The sequence below is a fragment of the Macrotis lagotis genome, chromosome 7, assembly GCF_037893015.1.
Source record: "Macrotis lagotis isolate mMagLag1 chromosome 7, bilby.v1.9.chrom.fasta, whole genome shotgun sequence".
NCBI lineage: Eukaryota > Metazoa > Chordata > Mammalia > Peramelemorphia > Peramelidae > Macrotis > Macrotis lagotis.
The window spans coordinates 33299080-33317865 of record NC_133664.1 but is presented as its reverse complement, the minus strand read 5'-3'; the positions used below and the strand labels follow the sequence as shown (position 1 = coordinate 33317865).

The 18786-nt window shown below is 41.7% G+C and overlaps 1 protein-coding gene across 1 annotated transcript in view; it reads left to right on the top strand.

Moving 5' to 3' along the window:
* The window catches only part of KAT2B (lysine acetyltransferase 2B), a 100524-nt gene that overhangs the window by 61665 nt on the left and 20073 nt on the right, over nucleotides 1-18786 (top strand). The window contains exons 7-9 of the mRNA XM_074195210.1: nucleotides 4694-4800; nucleotides 11817-11942; nucleotides 15372-15508. Of these exons, the coding sequence (XP_074051311.1) occupies nucleotides 4694-4800; nucleotides 11817-11942; nucleotides 15372-15508 (370 nt within the window). The remainder of the gene's footprint in view (nucleotides 1-4693; nucleotides 4801-11816; nucleotides 11943-15371; nucleotides 15509-18786) is intronic.

Sequence of the window (18786 nt, the reverse complement as noted above, 5' to 3'; positions counted from 1 at the left end):
GACTGAGGGTCAAGCAGCTGTTTGACTCTGCACTCATCCCTTCCTCTCCAAGCTTCAGGTCCCTCATCTATAAAATAGGGTGGTTGGATAAGATGATGATGACATTCTCAGTCACAAATCTTGTGTCCTTCTGGGGGACACAGTTTATATTTAACTGGACCTTGATCAGGATCCTTCTTCTCTACTTAGAATGTATCACTTCTTTCTCCTAGCACTTGGGCTGCACAATAATACCTCTGATCTCTGAGCACGTTAGGATTTGCCAAGTCTTTTCCTCCCAGTAACTCAGTGAAAGATTGTAAGAAGAACACTGAAAGGCCATAGAGTCCAACCCCCCCACCTCCCACTTTTCAGAGGAGTAGTCTGAGGTCCAGGATGGTCAAAGAACCTGACCAGGGCATTACCTCAAGCTGTCCTTGATCTTTAGGAGAGGTGTGAATCCTCAAAGTGTACTGTTGATGTCTTTGTCCCCATTTTAGAGTGAGCAAACCAGGGGCTTGCTTGAGGTCCCACAAAGCCAGGATTCCTTGGACTTGAGGTTCATGCCCTTTTCAAGACTCCCCACTCTTTTTCTTTTCTCCCTTCTTTTTCACCTTTCCTTACTTGAGAGGGACCTGACCCCTTTATCCCCAGGCTAACATTGTAAAAAAGCTCAGGGCAGAGATCTCCAGGTGAGCAAAGGAACCAAAGCTGCCAAGGCAAACTTCAGAGGCCCAGGGGAAAATGAGCAAAATTTGTCAAGCAGTGGAACAGTGTGTGTGTCTGTGGGGGGGCTTTTAGAGATGGGGAGGGTTTCTGTTCACTTTGCTGATACTTTTAATTTTACATAACATTGTCAAAGTTCCATCTCTGTTACTGCCATTGAATCTCCTCCAGAATCAAGAAAAAAATAGTTAAAATTGTAGACTAAAAGATCCCATCTGATATAGATTACACTCCCCATTTCATTCTCATAAGCTCCCAGCTCTCTCCTGAAAAAATGAACATGAAGGGTCCTGATTGGGCGGACTTTCCAGTCCCCTCCAGCTCTAAATCTGTGAACTGTGGTGGGTGTTTTGTTGTCTATTCTCTGGATTCAAAATTGGTGATTGCGGTCTTTTCAGTAACATTATATCCATGTTTCTTCTCATTCTGCTTTGCTCTGTGTCTATTTATACAAGTCTTCCTGATTTTCTTTGGATCTTTCAAATTCAGCATTTCTTAAGGTATAATAATATTCCCTTACTTTTGATAATCAGTACCTTAGTTAGGCATTGATTAAGCAGCCACTGTATGCTCGCTACTCTGCTAGATGCTGGAGTTACAGAGACCAGGATGAAGGTACGACTGCCCTCAAGGGCTGATAGGCCCTTCAGAGACCACAATTCAGACTTCTGTTCCCCAGTTCTTCTAAGCAACATTTCATGGCATGTTGTAATTTCAGTCAAAATGACCAACCTTCCTCCAAGCAGCCCATCTTCCTATTTCAGTGATATTCAGAGAGAAAGTTGAATTGCCTTCCACAGCACCACATCTTTCCCAAAAATCCATTTGGCTGCTGTCAGATATTGGCTAATTACAGGGTTCTGTTGTGCCAGCACATGGCTCTGGCAGCCTTAGACCAGAGAGCTACAGTTAGCCCTTTTTATTCTGCCTTTATTACTAATAATTGCAGGGTCAAACCACCACCCACTTCTCTTTTTAAATCCCTGTTCAATTAATATGACAACATTGGAAGTTGTTGAGAATGTTGACTGACCTGGCAACCAATTCTTATTTACTCATGGTTGTCACATGGGTGCATGCTCAGAACCCAGTAGAAGAGGAGATATGCTTCCTACTGGATAATGAAATCATCATTATTCTTGGCTCTTCTTTCTTTTGTAATTTCTTCTCTTTTCCAGACTTTTTTAAAAATTAAAATTTCTTTTTTATTGTATACTTAGCATTCATCAAAAAACCCCAAAGCTTTTCTTTCTTTCCTTTCTCCCTTCCCCTCTCCCCGCTTTCTCCTTACCTTCCTCCCTTTCTTTTTCTTTCATCAGGCTTAAGTGACTTGCCCAGATTCACAAAGCTAGTAAGGGTCTGACAGTTCTCCTGACTCCACAGTTGTGAAAACTTCAGTCTTTCAAAGAACAACAAAGAAGATGCATATAAGAAACTGAACTCCTGTGGTAGTTTATTTTTAAAGGGCACAACAGACTTGTGTGCATCTATATAAATATAATTATAACCATACATACTAGTTATTTTGGAAGAATGCATAGAGTATATATGTATGTATGCATATATACACACACACATTAATAACAAAGATGCTCTTTGAATTCCTTTTCTGAACTTCTTTTCTTTGTATGGGTTTTTTGTTTTTGCAAGGCAGATGGGGTTAAGTGACTTGCCCAAGGCCACACAGCTAGGTAATTATTAAGTGTCTGAGACCCTTTGACTTTTGTTTTCAAGACAAAAGTTGAAAACACTTCCAATTTTTAAAAATATTAATTTTTTTTGCTTAACAGAAATCTATTTTTTTTATCCCTCACAACTCCTCATCTTGGAGGAAAAAGGAAAAGAAAAACAAAACCCTTGTAATAATTTTGCCTCCCTGGCAAAATAAATTCCCTTGTTGAACATAAAAGAAGCAGTTCTTAAAAAACCCACATACTTTTCTTCTCCACTGAGAATGCCCTGATATCATGAGTTTCTAAAAAAGATTTTAAAGGTATTAGAAAAGAGGAAGAAACATATATATATACACATAACAAAAATATGGACTTTGGGCTTCCCCTTGCCTTCCAGGTAAGCAGTTGTGGCTTATGGTGGGGAGAAGGGGGAACTCCATCCAGAACGTCCGCATTGCCGGAGCAGATTCAGGATGCTCCTCTAGGAGCCTCTTCCATCTTGCTTCCAACAACCCTTTTTTGAGTTTTCTTGGGGTTCCTTGACATTCCAGCTCAGTTTACAGTTGAGGAAACAGAAGCACACGAAGTTTCCCTGAGTTGCACAGCTCCAAAGCGGCTGAGGCTGGATTTGAATTGAGGAAGAGGGGTCTCCCTGACATCAACCCGGGGCACACCTCACTGCCCTCATCCAACATTGGCTGGGGATTAATTTTCTTTCTTCCATAGATGAACTAAATTTGGGTGTATGTCGCTTCCACAGGGCAGTCACTGACTTCCTGTGAGCCCTCCAGAAGAGAATACTGAATGTCAGCCTACCGGTTTTCACTTCCCGAGTTGAGAGCTCAGAAGGAGAATTTGCTCTCGTGATTGATAATCCAGATTGGCATCCCTTTTTAAAATGTCGTACTGTTGTGTTTTTAAAAAATGTAGTTTCCTTGGTATCTGAATCCTCAAATCTCAGCTCTGCCACTCAGCAGCTGTTGTGATCTTGGACAAATCACTTCATCTCTCTCAGCCTCAGTTTCATCATATGTGAAATGATTTGACAGTGCTTGTACTCTGTTTTGCAAGGATCAAATGAGATGCTATAGCTCAGGCACTTTGTAACCAGAAACAAAGAGCACTTACTTGGTGGGAAAGCTTTCTTAGGGAACATGGAGACTACATTTAAAAAAAAAAGATGCAACAAAACTTTTTAAAAATCAATCTGATTTTAAACAAGAGATCTGGGAGCAATTTGAATACTGCAGATTAGCATTGTAAATGCAAATACAGCTAAAAATAAAAGTGGAGTGTACAACACACCTCAAAAGAATAGATAAAAGACTAAAATCATGCTGGCCAATGTCTGGGGTTCTTAGCATGCCCAATGGATCACTAAGGATTTGGAAAGGACCTTTTTGTTTGTTACCCTACCATAAATTGATAAGTAACCTGATTGACAGTATATGTAACATTTGGCAGCCATAATCTCTCTGAGTTGGGTTGAATTTTTCGGGTATTTGGATTGTTATCTTTTGTTTTCACATTGCCTAAATTTCCTTCTTGATTACTTCCTTGTATCTCTTCCCCAAGATCCATTCCACATAATAATTTTTTAAACAAGAATAAGAAGGGAAAAATAAACAAGAAAATTTAATAAGTGAAAAAAATCTTGACAATTGTTTCTCCACTATGGACAGAGTTTGGGGGTGGGTTGTCTCTTATATAACTTGTTCACGGAATTTAGTTTTGATGGGGAATGTATACCAACTAATGGAATCTTTGGGTCAGTGGTTATTGGCATTTTATTTACTTTTATTGTATAATTCTAAATTGCTTTCTAGAATAATTTTATCCATTTGTAATTCCATCAACAGCACCAATGTTTCCACAATTACTCCAACACAGATAATTCTTATCTTTTGTCATCTTCAGCAATATATTATATTTCATCATTATTATTTATCATTACACAAAAACAGTTGGAATGCATTTCAGCATTATTCAATTTATATTATTATTGTAGTTGTGTATATTCTCCTTTTGGTTCTGTTTACTTGGACTTGTATCAGTATAAACTTTCCAGTGCTTCTCAGAATTCTTCATATTCACCATTACTTATGGAGTATTAGTATCAACCACATGTCTATAAAATTTATTTCTTCCCCAATCAATGGAGCAACCTCAGTTCAATCATGGACATTGTTTTGAGGTTTTTGTTACCCCCAAAGATAACTGTTACTCTTTGAAGAAATTAATTCTTAATATTATCTCTCTCTCTTCGTGTGTGTGTGTGTGTGTGTGTGTGTGTGTGTGTGTGTGTGTGTCCATAGGTTTCTTTCCATGTTAGAAGAAGAAGTGTACAGCCAGAGTTCACCCATCTGGGATCCAGACTTTCTGACTGCCTCTTCTCATGCTAGTCAGCTAGGAATCCAAACAGGTAATGTGTACAGGGTAGACAGCCACTGTAAGAGAATGGGCTGTGCCAGCTGCCACTATTAATTGTGCAGTGATTTGTATCATTCATTTGGAAATTTGAAGCCCTAAAGTATTTAAAAAAAAATAAAACCAAGTCCAACATCTGTCAGTGAGCTTGTTACAAATATGAACCTTGCAAACTTTGGTTTTAAAGATTTCTTAAAAGATTGTACTATATATTTGAAGCAATAAATTTGGTTACATTATAAAAGATCCTCCTGTGAAGTCCATAGGACGACTCTTGGTCAGATTAGTCACATAGGAACCAAGCACCCTCATGGAGACTTTTTAAAATTAAATCCCTCCAAAATCTACTTCCCCTGCCTCCCAATAGGGGGGAAAACCCCTCTTAATAAAAGTCTATAGTCAGGATAACCAATTTTTGTATTGGCTAGGTCCATAAATATATGTTCACTTCAGAATATTCAGTCCAATACTTCTCTGTCAGGAAGTAGGGACATTTTTTTCCTTGTTGGTTCCCTGGAATCAGAGTGGATCTTTGAATCAGCCAGAGTTTTTAAGTCTTCCAAAGTTTCATTTTTGTTCTCATGACAGTGGTGCAGCGGAAAGAACGCTAGACCTAGAGTCAGGCAGATCTGAGTTCAAATCCAGTCTTAGACACTTGCCAACTGTATGACTGTGGGCAAGCCAATTAACTGCTATCTACCTTAGTTTCCCTTGTAAGGATAATAGTAGTACCTACTTCCCAGGGTTGTTGTGAGAATCAAATGAGATAGCCCTTATAAAGTGCTTTGCAGACCTATATTAAGTACTATCTGAATGATAGCTGTTATTAGCCTGAGCCCTTAATTCATGGAGTCTGCTTTGTGGATGCAAGCTCCTCATTATCCTGAATATTTGTAGAGTCACTGGTCTAGGGAACATGTTCGGTGACCCTTGAATATAATTAATACTTAGGCCGCCTAGCCCTTTGTTCTTTGCCTGGCATTAACATCATACCCTCCAATGTTGGAGAATTTGAACAAGAAATGAGAACATATATTTTGTTACTTGTATGATTTTTTGGGTCTGTCACTTAGCTAATCTGATCTTCATTTTCCCCATTGGGAGAATGAACATTTGGCTTTAATGTCCAGCTAGGCTCAAATCTTTTGAACCTTGGAATTATTCCCTGCATAATAAACCATATCACATTAATTTTTGTTTGTTGCCCATGGTTCTTGTAATAAAGATAAACAAAAAATTTTTAACATAGATGGGGTAGTTTTACTAATTGAAGGTTAATCAGAAAACCTTGTTTTGTTCCAATTCCCTTGATTGGATTTATTATTCCTTAGTGTTTCTAAAATTCATCAGCATAAATTTTTACCTTAGAATTTGGAATGTGATTTAGTGTTCCTCAATTAGGACCTTACTCCTGGTGCATAGAAGGTAAGTGATTTCTGATTGATTGGTTGATGTGATAGCAGTGTTCCAAGGACCCAAGTTCTCAGACTATGTCACCATAGACCCAGGATGAGCAGATCTTGAGTTGGGCTGCATATACACTGATTCTAGGCTATTCTGTGATTTTCTTGTAATTGATTTCTTTCCCAAAGTTAAAGCCAAAACCTCCAATTACTGTCATTACAAATCAAAGGAAGAAATCAGTATATTTTGTATTTTTATAGTATATCTAGAGTTGACCAAACTCCTCTGTGTATATACATTATTTAATTTGAATGTGGCCCCTGCAGGATGAGTTGTATTATCATCTTTCCTTTTCAGATGAGAAAACTGAGACCCTGGTGGTGCGGGAGGGGTCAGTCAACTTAACCAGTTACATGAATGACCAAGTGTCTGAAGAATGATTCAATTCTGGGTCTTCTGATTTCAAGCCCAGTTCTCTCCCTACTCCTTACTCTTTTGTGTTTCACAAAAGAAGGAAAGAAGAAATGGGATGCATTTGGTTTTTCTTTTTTTTTTTTTGAGAGCTAAGTTAGAACTGGAATACTGAACTGAACTCACTGAAAAATGTGGGGAAGCCCCCACATTTTTCCCCATAGGCTTCAGGAATTCCACTTCTCAATATCTCAAATTCCTGTAGCATTTGAATTTTTTTATTTTAAATTAATTTATTTTCATGTTTATTTTTAAGTTATAAAAGTTATAAAATTTCCTTCCACCCTCCCTTCTCACCTCCCTCCCCTCAGTGGCAAGCAGTCAGGTTAGTATTATATATACATATTTTGATCAACATGTTTACAAGTTAGTAATTACAAGTCCTGGTATGAGGACTTTGTGTTAAGGGAAAGAGATACATAAGAGATAATTTTTATAAAGTGTTCATCAGATTTTTTTTTTTACTTCTGGATGGGGATAATATAGTCCTTAACCAGCCAAATACAGTCGGCCTACTCTCCGGACTGCTGAGAGGAGCTAGTATTCTGATTTCAATAACAAACCTTTCCCCCCTACTTTGTATCATTGTGTGTTCAGGTAAATGTTTAGGAAAAGAATAGCCTCTGTGTATTGGGGAAAGAGCACTGGACTCAGAAAGTCTGTGTGTGTGTGTGTGTGTGTGTGTGTGTGTGTTTGTGTGTGTTAGTATGTGGTGTGTGTGTTTGTATGTGTGTGTGTGTATGTGTGTGTTTGTGTGTGTGTTAGTATGTGGTATGTGTGTGTGTTTGTTGGTAGGGGGAGGACTGGTCCCCCTCTGCCATTACTCAGTGCTTGTCCCTTAATTCATTAAATCTCCTTCAACCTCAATTCCCTTCTATAAATGAGATTGGCTTGGAGGATCACCAAGAACTCCTTCCAACTCTCATGTTCAAAGGTAAAACTACTTTTGTCTTGATTCTGACCTATAGTTATTAGGTGAGTGTACACTGTTACATAAGATGGTTCCAATTAGGGGTGGCTAGGTGGCACAGTGAATAGAGCTCCAGCCTTGGAGTCAGAAGTACCTGGGTTCAAATCCGACCTCAGACACTTAATAATTACCTACCCTTGGGCAAGCCACTTAAGCCCATTGCCTTGAAAAATCTAAAAAAAAAAAAAAAAAAAAAAAAAAAGATGGTTCCAGTTAAGGCTGGGTCTTGATTAAGCTTTTCTAGCTGGTGGTATAAACCCAGTTTGGTTTCTGCACAAAGTTCTGCTCAGATCATAAAAAGCCACTTAGGGTCACTTAATTCTATACCTTCCCCATTTTTGCCTCCTCTAGAGGAGATTGGGACCATCAGTACCTGTTGTGAGTTATAGGATCTTAGAGCCAGAAGGTCCCAGTCATCTAGTCTAGGTGGCCTTAGGTGGCATTTTAGAGTCTCTCCTCTTCTTGGACTGAATTTAAGAAAACAAAATCTGAACTATATAGCGGTTAAAAACCCACAATATTGTTTATTGCTGACTCAAGACTCTTGGAAGAAATGGTTGTCTCCAATGCCAAATAAATAAAGTCATATTTGTTTGGGAATAGACCCAACTTTATGCTTTGGGGAAATCACTTTTTTTTTTTTTGCAAGGCAAATGGGGTTAAGTGGTTTGCCCAAGGCCACATAGCTAGGTAATTATTAAGTGTTTGAGACTGGATTTGAACCCAGGTACTCCTGACTCCAGGGCCAGTGCTTTATCCACTGCGCCACCTAGCCGCCCTGGGAAATCACTTTTTATACAACTTGAAGCCTTTTGTAAAAAATTCAACCAAGGACCCCCATAAAATTGACCCAAAGTGCTTCATTTGACATGGTTCCTCTTGTCCTTCCTCAGGAAGTAAACAGGAAGGGGCAGCAGGTTGGCTCAGGGGCTAGAGCACCAGTCTTGGAGTTAGGAGGACCTGAATGGTCCAAAAATTATGCTGATGAATTTTAGAAACACTAAGGAATAATGAATCCAATCAAGGGAATTGGAACCAAAAACAAAAGATTTTCTGATTAACCTTCAATTAATTTATTTAGTTATGTGACCCTGAGCAAGTCACTTAAATCCTATGGTCTCAGATAAACAACAACCACCCCCCCAACAAAACCAAAAAGTAAACAGGAAATGATGGAGAAAGTCAGAAGTTTCCATCAGGCCAAGGAATAAAAGCCAATATTGGTAAAAATGTCCTAGTTAATCCTGCATTCCTTTTTTTTTTTTTTTTTTAGGTTTTTGCAAGGCAAATGAGGTTTAAGTGGCTTGCCCAAGGCCACACAGCTAGGTAATTATTAAGTGTCTGAGACCGGATTTGAACCCAGGTACTCCTGACTCCAGGGCCAGTGCTTTATCCACTGTGCCACCTAGCTGCCCCTCCTGCATTCTTTCTAGTGCAATATTAGTTCATTATGTATAGTTTTCTTTTGTCAGTCAGTAAGCATTTATTTAATACCTACATACCTGACACTGTAGTGAGCGCTGTCTTTCTGATCCCATATGTGGTTGTGGTCTGAGACCTTCCCTTCATACCTGTGACCCTTATGCAAGTCATGCATCACTTTTCTGAGCCTCAGTTCCCACTTCTGTTGAAAGAAAGTGGCTGGAACTTTTTTTTGGGGGGGGGGCTAGCTTGCAGCTCTAAATCTCTGCCTGTACAGCCCAAATAAATAACATATTTTTTGACCAGCTGAGCTTGGGAGAGTATGTATCAGCATAATGCTACTCTAGCACTCCTGGTCTAAAGCATTTTCTGACTGATTTTTCTTTTAGTGCCATTATCACTTAAGCTATTAAAATCAGCTGAGATCACAGTGTGACAATTTGAAATCAGGATTCAAATCCTGCCTCAAATTCTAAATGTGCTCTGTGATCCATGGCAAGTCACTTAACCTCTCACAGACATTCTTTCTTCATCTCTTAAATAATAACACCCAGTCTTAGAGTTGTTGTGAAGTTTAAGGTCTGTAAAGAACTTTAAAAACCCCATGGTGCTAGTTATTAATAGCACTTTGATCATCATCACGCTTCCATGATCTAGGCTAGAAGACTAGGTACATAGCAGAGTTATTGAGAGTGGCAAAAAATGCTCTGTGAGTAGTAATTGCCGTCCCAAGGGGACCCCACCAGTCAGTTCCAGCTGGGCAGTGCAGCACCTCCCTTCCTTCGTCCCTCCCTTCATGGGCTAGATTTCTTTTAAGAGCATGCTTTAAACCCAAACCACGCTGGTTCTCTGTGATTGGCCAATAATAGGTCTCCTGCCAAGCTCCATTTGGTCCCTTTTGGCCTCTGTTGACTAGGAGTCAGTATAAATAGCAATTGTTTCTGTTTTGGCCACAAACCCTGTGGGTCTTCCTTCCTCTCCCTGATTGTTTTTTTGGTTTTTTTTTTTTTTGACTAGGTAAAAGAGGCCATTTTTTTTTTGCCTTATTTCTTAGCTGGCTTTAATCACAGAATGGGTGTTGCCTCAGGCAGTCTGTGACCTGGGAAAGATCTAGCTTTAAAACACCAAGGTTTCTCACTGCACATTGGGCCATCTCCAGAGATCCTGATGTATATTTGGCCACTAGACCCAGATGGACCCAGAGGAAAAAGTGAGCCTGGTGACTTTGCACAGCTGCATTCACTTAAATGAAGTTCATAGTGTCACCTCGCTGTTAAATGAAGCACAAATAGCCAACAGAGGCCCCCTAGTCCAACCCCTTCTCTTTTCCAGAGGACAAAATCAAGGTCTACGGGATTTCTGTGCCTTAACCCAGGGCGCACTGGAGTAGGCGTAGCTCGCCATCTGTGGCTCCTCTTAGTAATCTGAGTATTTGATTGGTTGGGGACATCTGAGGCGCTCGATGAGCCCTGGGAAAGCTCCATTGTTCAGGTTTGGCACTTCAAGAGGTACCAGCTCAAGGGGCTCTTCAGAGGCAGTGTTCTTCTGGTGGATTAGTCCATCTCTTACTGTGGTGTGGGCTCATTTCATTTCGTCCTGCGGTTTTTCCCCATCCACTTGGACGATGGCCTGCTGCTTCAACTATTGACTCACTTGACTTGTTGGAGGAAAAATTCTGTGGTGATTCTCTCTGTGCTGTGTCCAGCGGCAATGAGAGTTTTCTATTGGTTTTCTATTTTCTATGTGAACTAAAATACAAGAAGTTTATCTGACATTATGACTCTGGGTAAAATTCTTTAGCCTTCTCAAAACTCAGTTTCCTCATTATTAAAATGGGTGTGCTAACACCAAGTCTTCCTCACCAGATGGTGAGGAAGACCCAGTGTCCAAGGCCAGGTCTTTTTAAGCTAGATTTTTTCCAAGTCACAGATTGCCTGAGGCAGCACCCATTCTGTGATTAAAGCCAGCTAAGAAATAAGGCAAAAAATGGCCTTATTTATCTAGTCAAAAAAAAAATTAATCAGGGAGAGGAAGACTCTCAGGGTTTGTGGCCAAAACAGAAACAATTGCTGTTTCTACTAATTCCGAATCAACAGAGGCCAATAGTGACCAAATGGAGCTTGGCCCGAGACCTATTATTGACCAGTCAAGGAGAACTAGAACGGTTTGGGTTTAAAACACAGCCTTAAAAGAAATCTAGCCCATGAAGGGAGGGATGAAGGAAGGGAGGTGCTGCACTGCCCGCTGGAACTGGGCAGATAGGTAAAGAACCTTGAACACTTGAAAGGACAGTACAAATGTCCATTACTATTATTGCCTTAATGATTATTTAAAGTGCAGCTTTGGTTAATGTTGGAGGGACATTGATTTCATTAATATCAAAGACTGATATGATAACACTGATATGTGCACATGTACATGTGTGTAAGCATGTGTGTGCAGCACATGCAGATAGGTGCATATCTGTGGAAATGTGTGGACACATGTGTACCATCAAAACCCATGAAGGGGCAGCTTAGTGGCCCGGTTGTTATAGCATGGACTCTGGGGTCAGAGGACCTGTGTTCAAATGTGGCTTTGGACACTGGGCAAGTCATTTAACTCCAATTGCTACAAAGAAAAAAAAGGGAAAGAAAAGAAGCCCTGAAACCGGAGGGATTTCCCTGTGCCTTGAGTGAGGAGGGAGTGCCTGGGAACCCACTGACTTCTGTTAGTGTCAGTTGACCCTTGTCTTTCTGTTGCAGTCATCAACCCTCCTCCGGTGGCCAGGACTGTGTCATACAATGGGAGCCCATCCTCCCTGGAGCAGCCAATTGGAGGAAGCATGAGTCCTGTCTGCAAAGTCTCCTCCGGCTTTGAAGGGAACCGAGGTGAGCTGGTTTATTCAACTACAGCCTTGGTTGGTGTTTTAAAGACCGACAAATCATAATATTCTGAGGGACCATCAATGGAGCAACACTTCTCTGAAGGTTGTAGGAAGATGAAACTTTCAGTGTTGGAGTTTTACAGTGGTTGAAATGAGGAAGAATTGAACCTGTATAAGACACGATGGTGGTATCTGGCCTGGAGGTCAGAAGACTTCAGTATTTACCACATGTGGGTCAATTTGCAAGTCATTTTCATTTCTTGACTTCAGTTATCTCATCTCTAAAATGAAGGTGTTGGACTTAAAGATTTCCAAGGTCCCCTCCAGATCTGAGTCTGGAGGATGTCGGGTCTTGAAGTAGGGAGAGGCTTTCAGTAAATGGGGATGGCAGACGGAGAATTTTGCAAGTATGAAGACATATCATAAAATAAGCCACTTAGACTGAAAAATGAGAGCTGGATACTTGACAAATGACAAGCAGCCCAGTTTGACCAGACAGTGGGGGACTTCTGCTTATTTATGAAAAGGAATATGAAAAAATCTAGCTGAAGCAGTTTGGTGCTGACCAGCAGAAGGAGGAACCCTTCTCCGCAGGGCTGAGTGGGACTGGGACTCCGGGGGATAAAGGTGGGGTCACCTGGAAGCAGATGAGGAAGCTGGCAGTGGTGACAGGAGATGGCAGAAGAAATTCTCTGAGCAACCTTTGCTTCAGAAACCTTTACATGAGAGGAAAGGTCTGATGTTGGGCATGTAAATATGTTTACTACATCTCTCCAGGCTCCCCACCCCCCCAACCTTGTGGCCAAATGAGCTTGTGCCCTTCTCCTTCTCCTCCTACTCAGTGTTCCTGCCTGGAATGCTTTTTTGTTCCTGCCTCAAAGCTCCAGCATACCTGGGACAAGAGACCTTTTCTCATCCTTCACCCTCAGAAATCACACATTTGTAGCATTTTGTTCCCCTATACTAACAATTATAAGCTCTTTGAGGGCCTGGAGGGTTCATTTTTGTCTTTGCATTCCAGGGCCTGGCAGGTAGACCCATCAATTGATTAATTATAAATTAACATAATATCAAAAGAAATCTTTTCAAGTCACAAGATGCTTTAATTTGGCATGACTGTTGGACATTACTGTAAGATCACAGTACTCTTTGGGAATGAATGTAGGTGAAGGAATCTTGGCAGATGAATGACTACCTATTATTTCCTCTCCCCTTCTCTTGCTCCTCATCCCAATCAGACCCTAAGTTTGGATGCTTGTACCTTCAGGAACATCTTTCTGCATCAGTTCATATAAATCTTTGTTTTCTGAAACCATCCCTTTCATCATTTCTTATAGGACAATGGTAATAAAATATATTCATGTATCATAATTTTGTACAGCCATTCCTCAATTAAGCATCAGATTGGCAAAATTGACCCCAAAAGGTGACAGTACTTAGTAGGGTTAAAATACTTTGGTGGATCTGTGACTTGGTCCAACCATTCTGGAAGACATTTGGATCTCTTCCCCCAAAGCTGCATAGACTTTAAACTAGTTTCACCACTACTAGGTATGACTCCAGAAATATCACCAAGGAATCATACTCCCTTGCCCTTTAAAAATGTTACTGTTAGGGTGTAAGGTGTTTTTCTGGTTCTACTCATATCACTCAGCATGAGTTCATGCAAATCCCTCCAGGCGTCCCTGAATTCCCGTCCCTCCTGGTTTCTAATAGAACAATAGTGTTCCATGACATACATATACCACAGTTTGTTAAGCCATTCCCCAATTGAAGGACATTCACTTAATTTCCAATTTTTTGCCAGCACAAACAGGGCTGCTATAAATATTTTTGTACAAGTGATGTTTTTACCCTTTTTTAATCATCTCTTCAGGGTATACTACCCAGTAGTGGTATTGCTGGGTCAAAGGGTATGCACATTTTTGTTGCCTTTTAGGCATAATCCCAAATTGCTCTCCAGAAAGGTTGGATGAGTTCTGAGCTTACTTTTAAGTGATCTGTCTTCTATTTCTTTTTTTAAAAACTAGGTTTTGATTGAGCTGTTTTGCTTGACCATTGCCTGGGATTTCCTGTTTCCCTCCTCCTTTTCCTCCTTTTGCCAAAGAGAACTATCCTTTAAGGTTTCCTTTCCAATTTAAAATGGGAAGAAGGGAAGATTGGGGGAACACTTCCTTTGTTGGAACTTATTTGTTAAAACTTTCTGCAATTTAAACATTTCAGTGGACTTGATTTTTTTATGTTTTGCATTATATTTTCCATGTTGCCTCCTCTTTATAGTTGAACACTTTATTCAGTTTTATTAAGAATCAGAATTATACACTGGATGGATGATGTAAGAGAAATATGGACTCTAATGTTGCCTCTGACAATAAGGGTAGCCCCATAGTGTAGTGGGAAAGATACTGGATTTGGCATTAGAAAATTTAGGTTTCAAGCTCATCTCTGATACTGTCTTGGATAAGCCCTTGGATAAGTCACAGTTTCTTATCTGTAAAATGAGTAGGGTAGACTAGGTGATCCTGAAGTTTTCTTCTATCTCTGAATCACTGATCTTATATTCCTGCTGTCATACCACACAAGGACCCTGAGTCCCAGTTTCCTCATCTATGAAATGAGGAAAAGGACAGAACCTACCTCATAGGGTTTTTGTGTAAGTGTGCTAATGAATGAGAAACAGTTTGTAGACTTTTAACAGGTTGTGTGAAGACTCTAAGTCATAATATTATTGTTGTGATACAATTCGTTGGTTTTCTGCTTCCTCAAACTATTCTCCTTTGGGCATTTTGGTAACCAGAGGTCAAGAAGTCCTAGATCCCAATCATGTGTAGGTTCCTCCTTTGATGTGTGACCCCAGGATAAGTCATTGTTCTCATCTGGAACTCAGGTTCCTTATCTGTTAAATGAGAGGATTAGACTTGCGGCCTCTAAGGTCACTTCTGTCTCTAGGTCTGTGACTATGAGCTCAAGAACGTTTCCTTGTCCCACAAAAGAATGGGTCTTGAGAGGGGGTGAAGACCAAGCTTATCACTTCTGCTACTTTTCTGGCTTGTCTTCTCCGTTGGGGGGAGGAAGGGAAGGGAGATTGGGCAGGAAGTTGGTTGAGGAGGAAGTGAGATATTAATAACTTCTCTGCTTTTTAACAAGTGAATTATCCCCAGTCTTCTAGTACTGGGGGGTCACAAGAATTACCTAAAGAGACTTCTGGGTGGGGGGAGGGGGGAAGCTAGATGGCACAATGGAGTCAGGAGGACTGAGTTCAAATCTTGCCTCAGATACTTAATAATAATTACCTAGCTCTTAACTCCATTGTCTTACAAAAAAAAGAATGAAAAACAAAGCAAATCAAAATACAAATTGTAAAGATTATGATCTCTGAATCTGTTATGTGTTTAAAAAATGAGCTCTTAAATTTTGATGTTTGTTTTGTTAGGAGAGAAGAGAAAAATGAATGACCTTCATTCCTTGGAAGAGACCAAGAGACCCAGAGTTGTAGGGGATATTCCCATTGAGTTGATCAATGAGGTCATGTCCACCATTACAGACCCTGCGGCAATGCTGGGACCAGAGGTGAGGATGATGAATGTGAGTCAGAGGGTATGGGTGGCCCCTGGAGCTCCCATCTCACCCCATCTTGGTGCTTACTTGGAGAGATGAATGGGCCCCGAGACTGCAGGAGAAGAGTTATGTGGCCTGTCCCTCTTACAAGTGGACGCTTCATTTGCTACGATGAATACATAATCACAGCTAAATGGTGATGAATCTCCTTCACGGGGACTTTGACAGCTGCTAGGAGAAAAGGAAATACTGGGAGCAAAGACAGCTCTCAATTTTGTTTGCAAAAGAACTTCTCTATCTTCTCTCTCTCTCTCTCTCTCTCTCTCTCTCTCTCTCTCTCTCTCTCTGTGTCTCTCTGTTTGTCTCTCTCTGACTGGCTGTCTCTCTCTGTCTCTCTCCATCTGTCTGTCTCTCTGTCTGTCTGTCTCTCTCCCTCCCCCTCCCTCCCTCCCTCCCTCCCCCTTTTCTCTCTTTTCTCCCTCTCCCCAACTCAGTTGACTAGTATAGTCCTAAATAGGTTAAATTACCATTCTAAAAGTGTGAGCATCAGAAAGTCCTACCTCAGAGCATTAAATTGGTGCATGTGCAGAATGGGGTCTGGTCACAAGTCACATCCTTTCCCAGTTCTTATTCTGGGGGAGATTCTGAAGCATGCCATGGACCAAGCCCTGGGTGTGAAGATGGTAACAAGTTCTCACATATCTTGTATAAGAAACAGAGCATATTTCATATAACTCATTCATTTGGTTATGCAAGTTTTGCAAAATGCTTTACAATGTATTATTTCATTGATTCCCTGGAACATCCTTGTTAGGTGGCTGTCATTATTTTATTTTATTTTTTTAAGATTTTTTTGCAAGGCAAACGGGATTAAGTGGCTTGCCCAAGGCCACACAGCTAGGTAATTATTAAGTGTCTGAGACTGGATTTGAACCCAGCTACTCCTGATGCCAAGGCCGGTGCTTTATCCACGATGCCACCTAGCCGCCCCTTGGTGGCTGTCATTATTACTCCCAATTTGTCAGTGAGTAAACTGAGCCTCAGAGAGGTTGTGTCACTTGCCGAGGCAACAAGCATTTGATAAGCATACTTCGACTAGGCGCTCCTAAGCTCCAGGGTCACAGACTCTGACAAAATGTATTCTCAAATGGCTATGGGGAGATAACACACCAAAGGGGAAGGGGAAAGGTGTCCATTGAGGAGGGGAAGAGAAAGTCAAACAAATCCTGAGAGTCAGAAGCAGAGTCAGGAAGAGGATGGGGATTCACCAGCCCTGACCTCTCTCCAAAAGGGAGCTGCCACGTTGCAGGGATGTTCCAGAGGCAGAGCCAGGGGAGTGCCCAGCTAGACCATCAGATTTGAGTCTGGTCTTGGGACTCCGTCTCCGCTGCTGCACAGCTGGCCGGAGCACTGGTCTGAGGGCAGTTCTGTGCCTGCTAAGATGGGGCCTTGGTTTCGCTCATCCTCTTGGGGTGGCTGTCAGGTTGAGCTGAGGTCATGCACATAAAAAGCTGTGCCCCAACCTGAGCTAGTTGTCTCCGTTATTGTTAGATGGACCAGTCCATTCAGCATGTAAATTTGGACGGGCGGAGAATGAAGTTCAACCCTATTACCCTCCGGACAAAACTGAGTTCATGGAATAGTTATTAATGGCCCCAGGATTCCCGGCATGAGCTTGACAGGAAGGGAGGAGGAGTCAGATAAAAATGGAGGTGGGGAACAAAACATTACCGACCCATAGGATTGGGGGGGGTGGAGACAAGAAATTACAAAGCTAGAAAGTTCAGTGATAAAGTTGATCAAAAGAGAAATGCGCCCTGAGGGCTGGAGGGCTCTGGAAAGGCCTTGAGGTGAAGGCTGCCCCTGAGATGAGCTTTCAAAGGGAAGAGAGAATTCCCAAGGCAGGAAGAGGTGAGGAACTCTGGACAGAGGACTGGAGGTGGGAGACACTGCTGTGGTGGGTCATCCTCAAGGCAGTAGGAACCCCTGAGGATGTTTCACTGCCAACAGAGTTAAACTTGTGTCATTAAGATGAAGTGAACCAGGGTAGCTAAGTGGCTCATCAGAGCACTGGCCCTAGAGTCTGGAGCATCTGAGTTCAAATCTGGTCTCAGTCACTTAATCATTGCTTATCTATGCAACCTTGGGCCAGTAACTTAACCCCCCCATCTTGCTCCCCCTCCCCCCAAAAAGATGAAGTGAACTAAATGTTGGCTGAGAGGCAGGGCCTCCTGCTGACCATGTTGTGGTCCTCAGACAAGGAGGGCTGGTTTACCCTCTTGAGGGATGGCCTGTCAACCAGAAAAGGTTACACCGATTGACCCCAAGGTTTCCTTTGGATTCTAACCTCCCGTGCTCCCATGGACAGGCACAAGATAATATCAGATCCACCAGAGGCGTTCTCAGTTAGTGGTGTCTGACTCCTCATGACCCCAGGAGCAGTTTTCTTGGCAGAGATCCTGGGACAGTCTGCCATTTCCTTCTCTAGCTCATTATACAGATGAGGAAAGTGAGGCAAACAGGGTGAATTGACTTGTCCAGGGTCATAGAGCTAGTAAGTGTCTGAAGAGGACTTGAACTCAGATCCTCCTGCCTCCAGGGGCTGCCACCTGGTGCAATGAAGAGAGTTTCAGGCTCTGTACAGTGAGCTTGAGATAGAAATGGTAAAATGGGTTCACAAAGAGTTGGACACCAGACCACAACAATCATACCTGGGCATGGACACAAGGCAGGCTCTCCCCTTTGTTTTGGCAGTGCTTTTGGGGGCACTGCTCTAGGATCTGAAAGGAAAGTGAGTAGGGGTCAGAGTGTCATTAATCTAGTGCAGAAAAAGACACCTTCTGATTTTGCAGATGAGGAAACGACCAGGAAAGTTAGATGGTTAGTTCAAGGCCTCACAACTTCAGACACAAAATTTGAACCCAGATCTCTGCCTGAAGAGCCAGTACTTTCCCCACAACTACGTGCTGGATTTTGCACTGTGTGCAGTTTGTTCACATTTATTGCAGAAGGTGCTGATTGATTTTGAGCTCAGTGTGATGTTGGCTTCCACCCCAGGCCCAGATAATGTTGCCAGGTTAGATAGTTCTGGAAAACAGCGCCTCACAAAGGGAAAGCTCCAGAGTAACCAGATGAAAGCACTGGTTGAAGGTGGGCTCGTGACTCCGCTGAGCTTGGGAGGATGGACTCCTGCTGGCTCTTTGCCAAGCACTAGTGCCATTATCTTTTTGAATGCCCGTTCAAAGTCCAGTGTGGTAGGCAGATCAGGTCATGTCATCCTTGTTTTACAG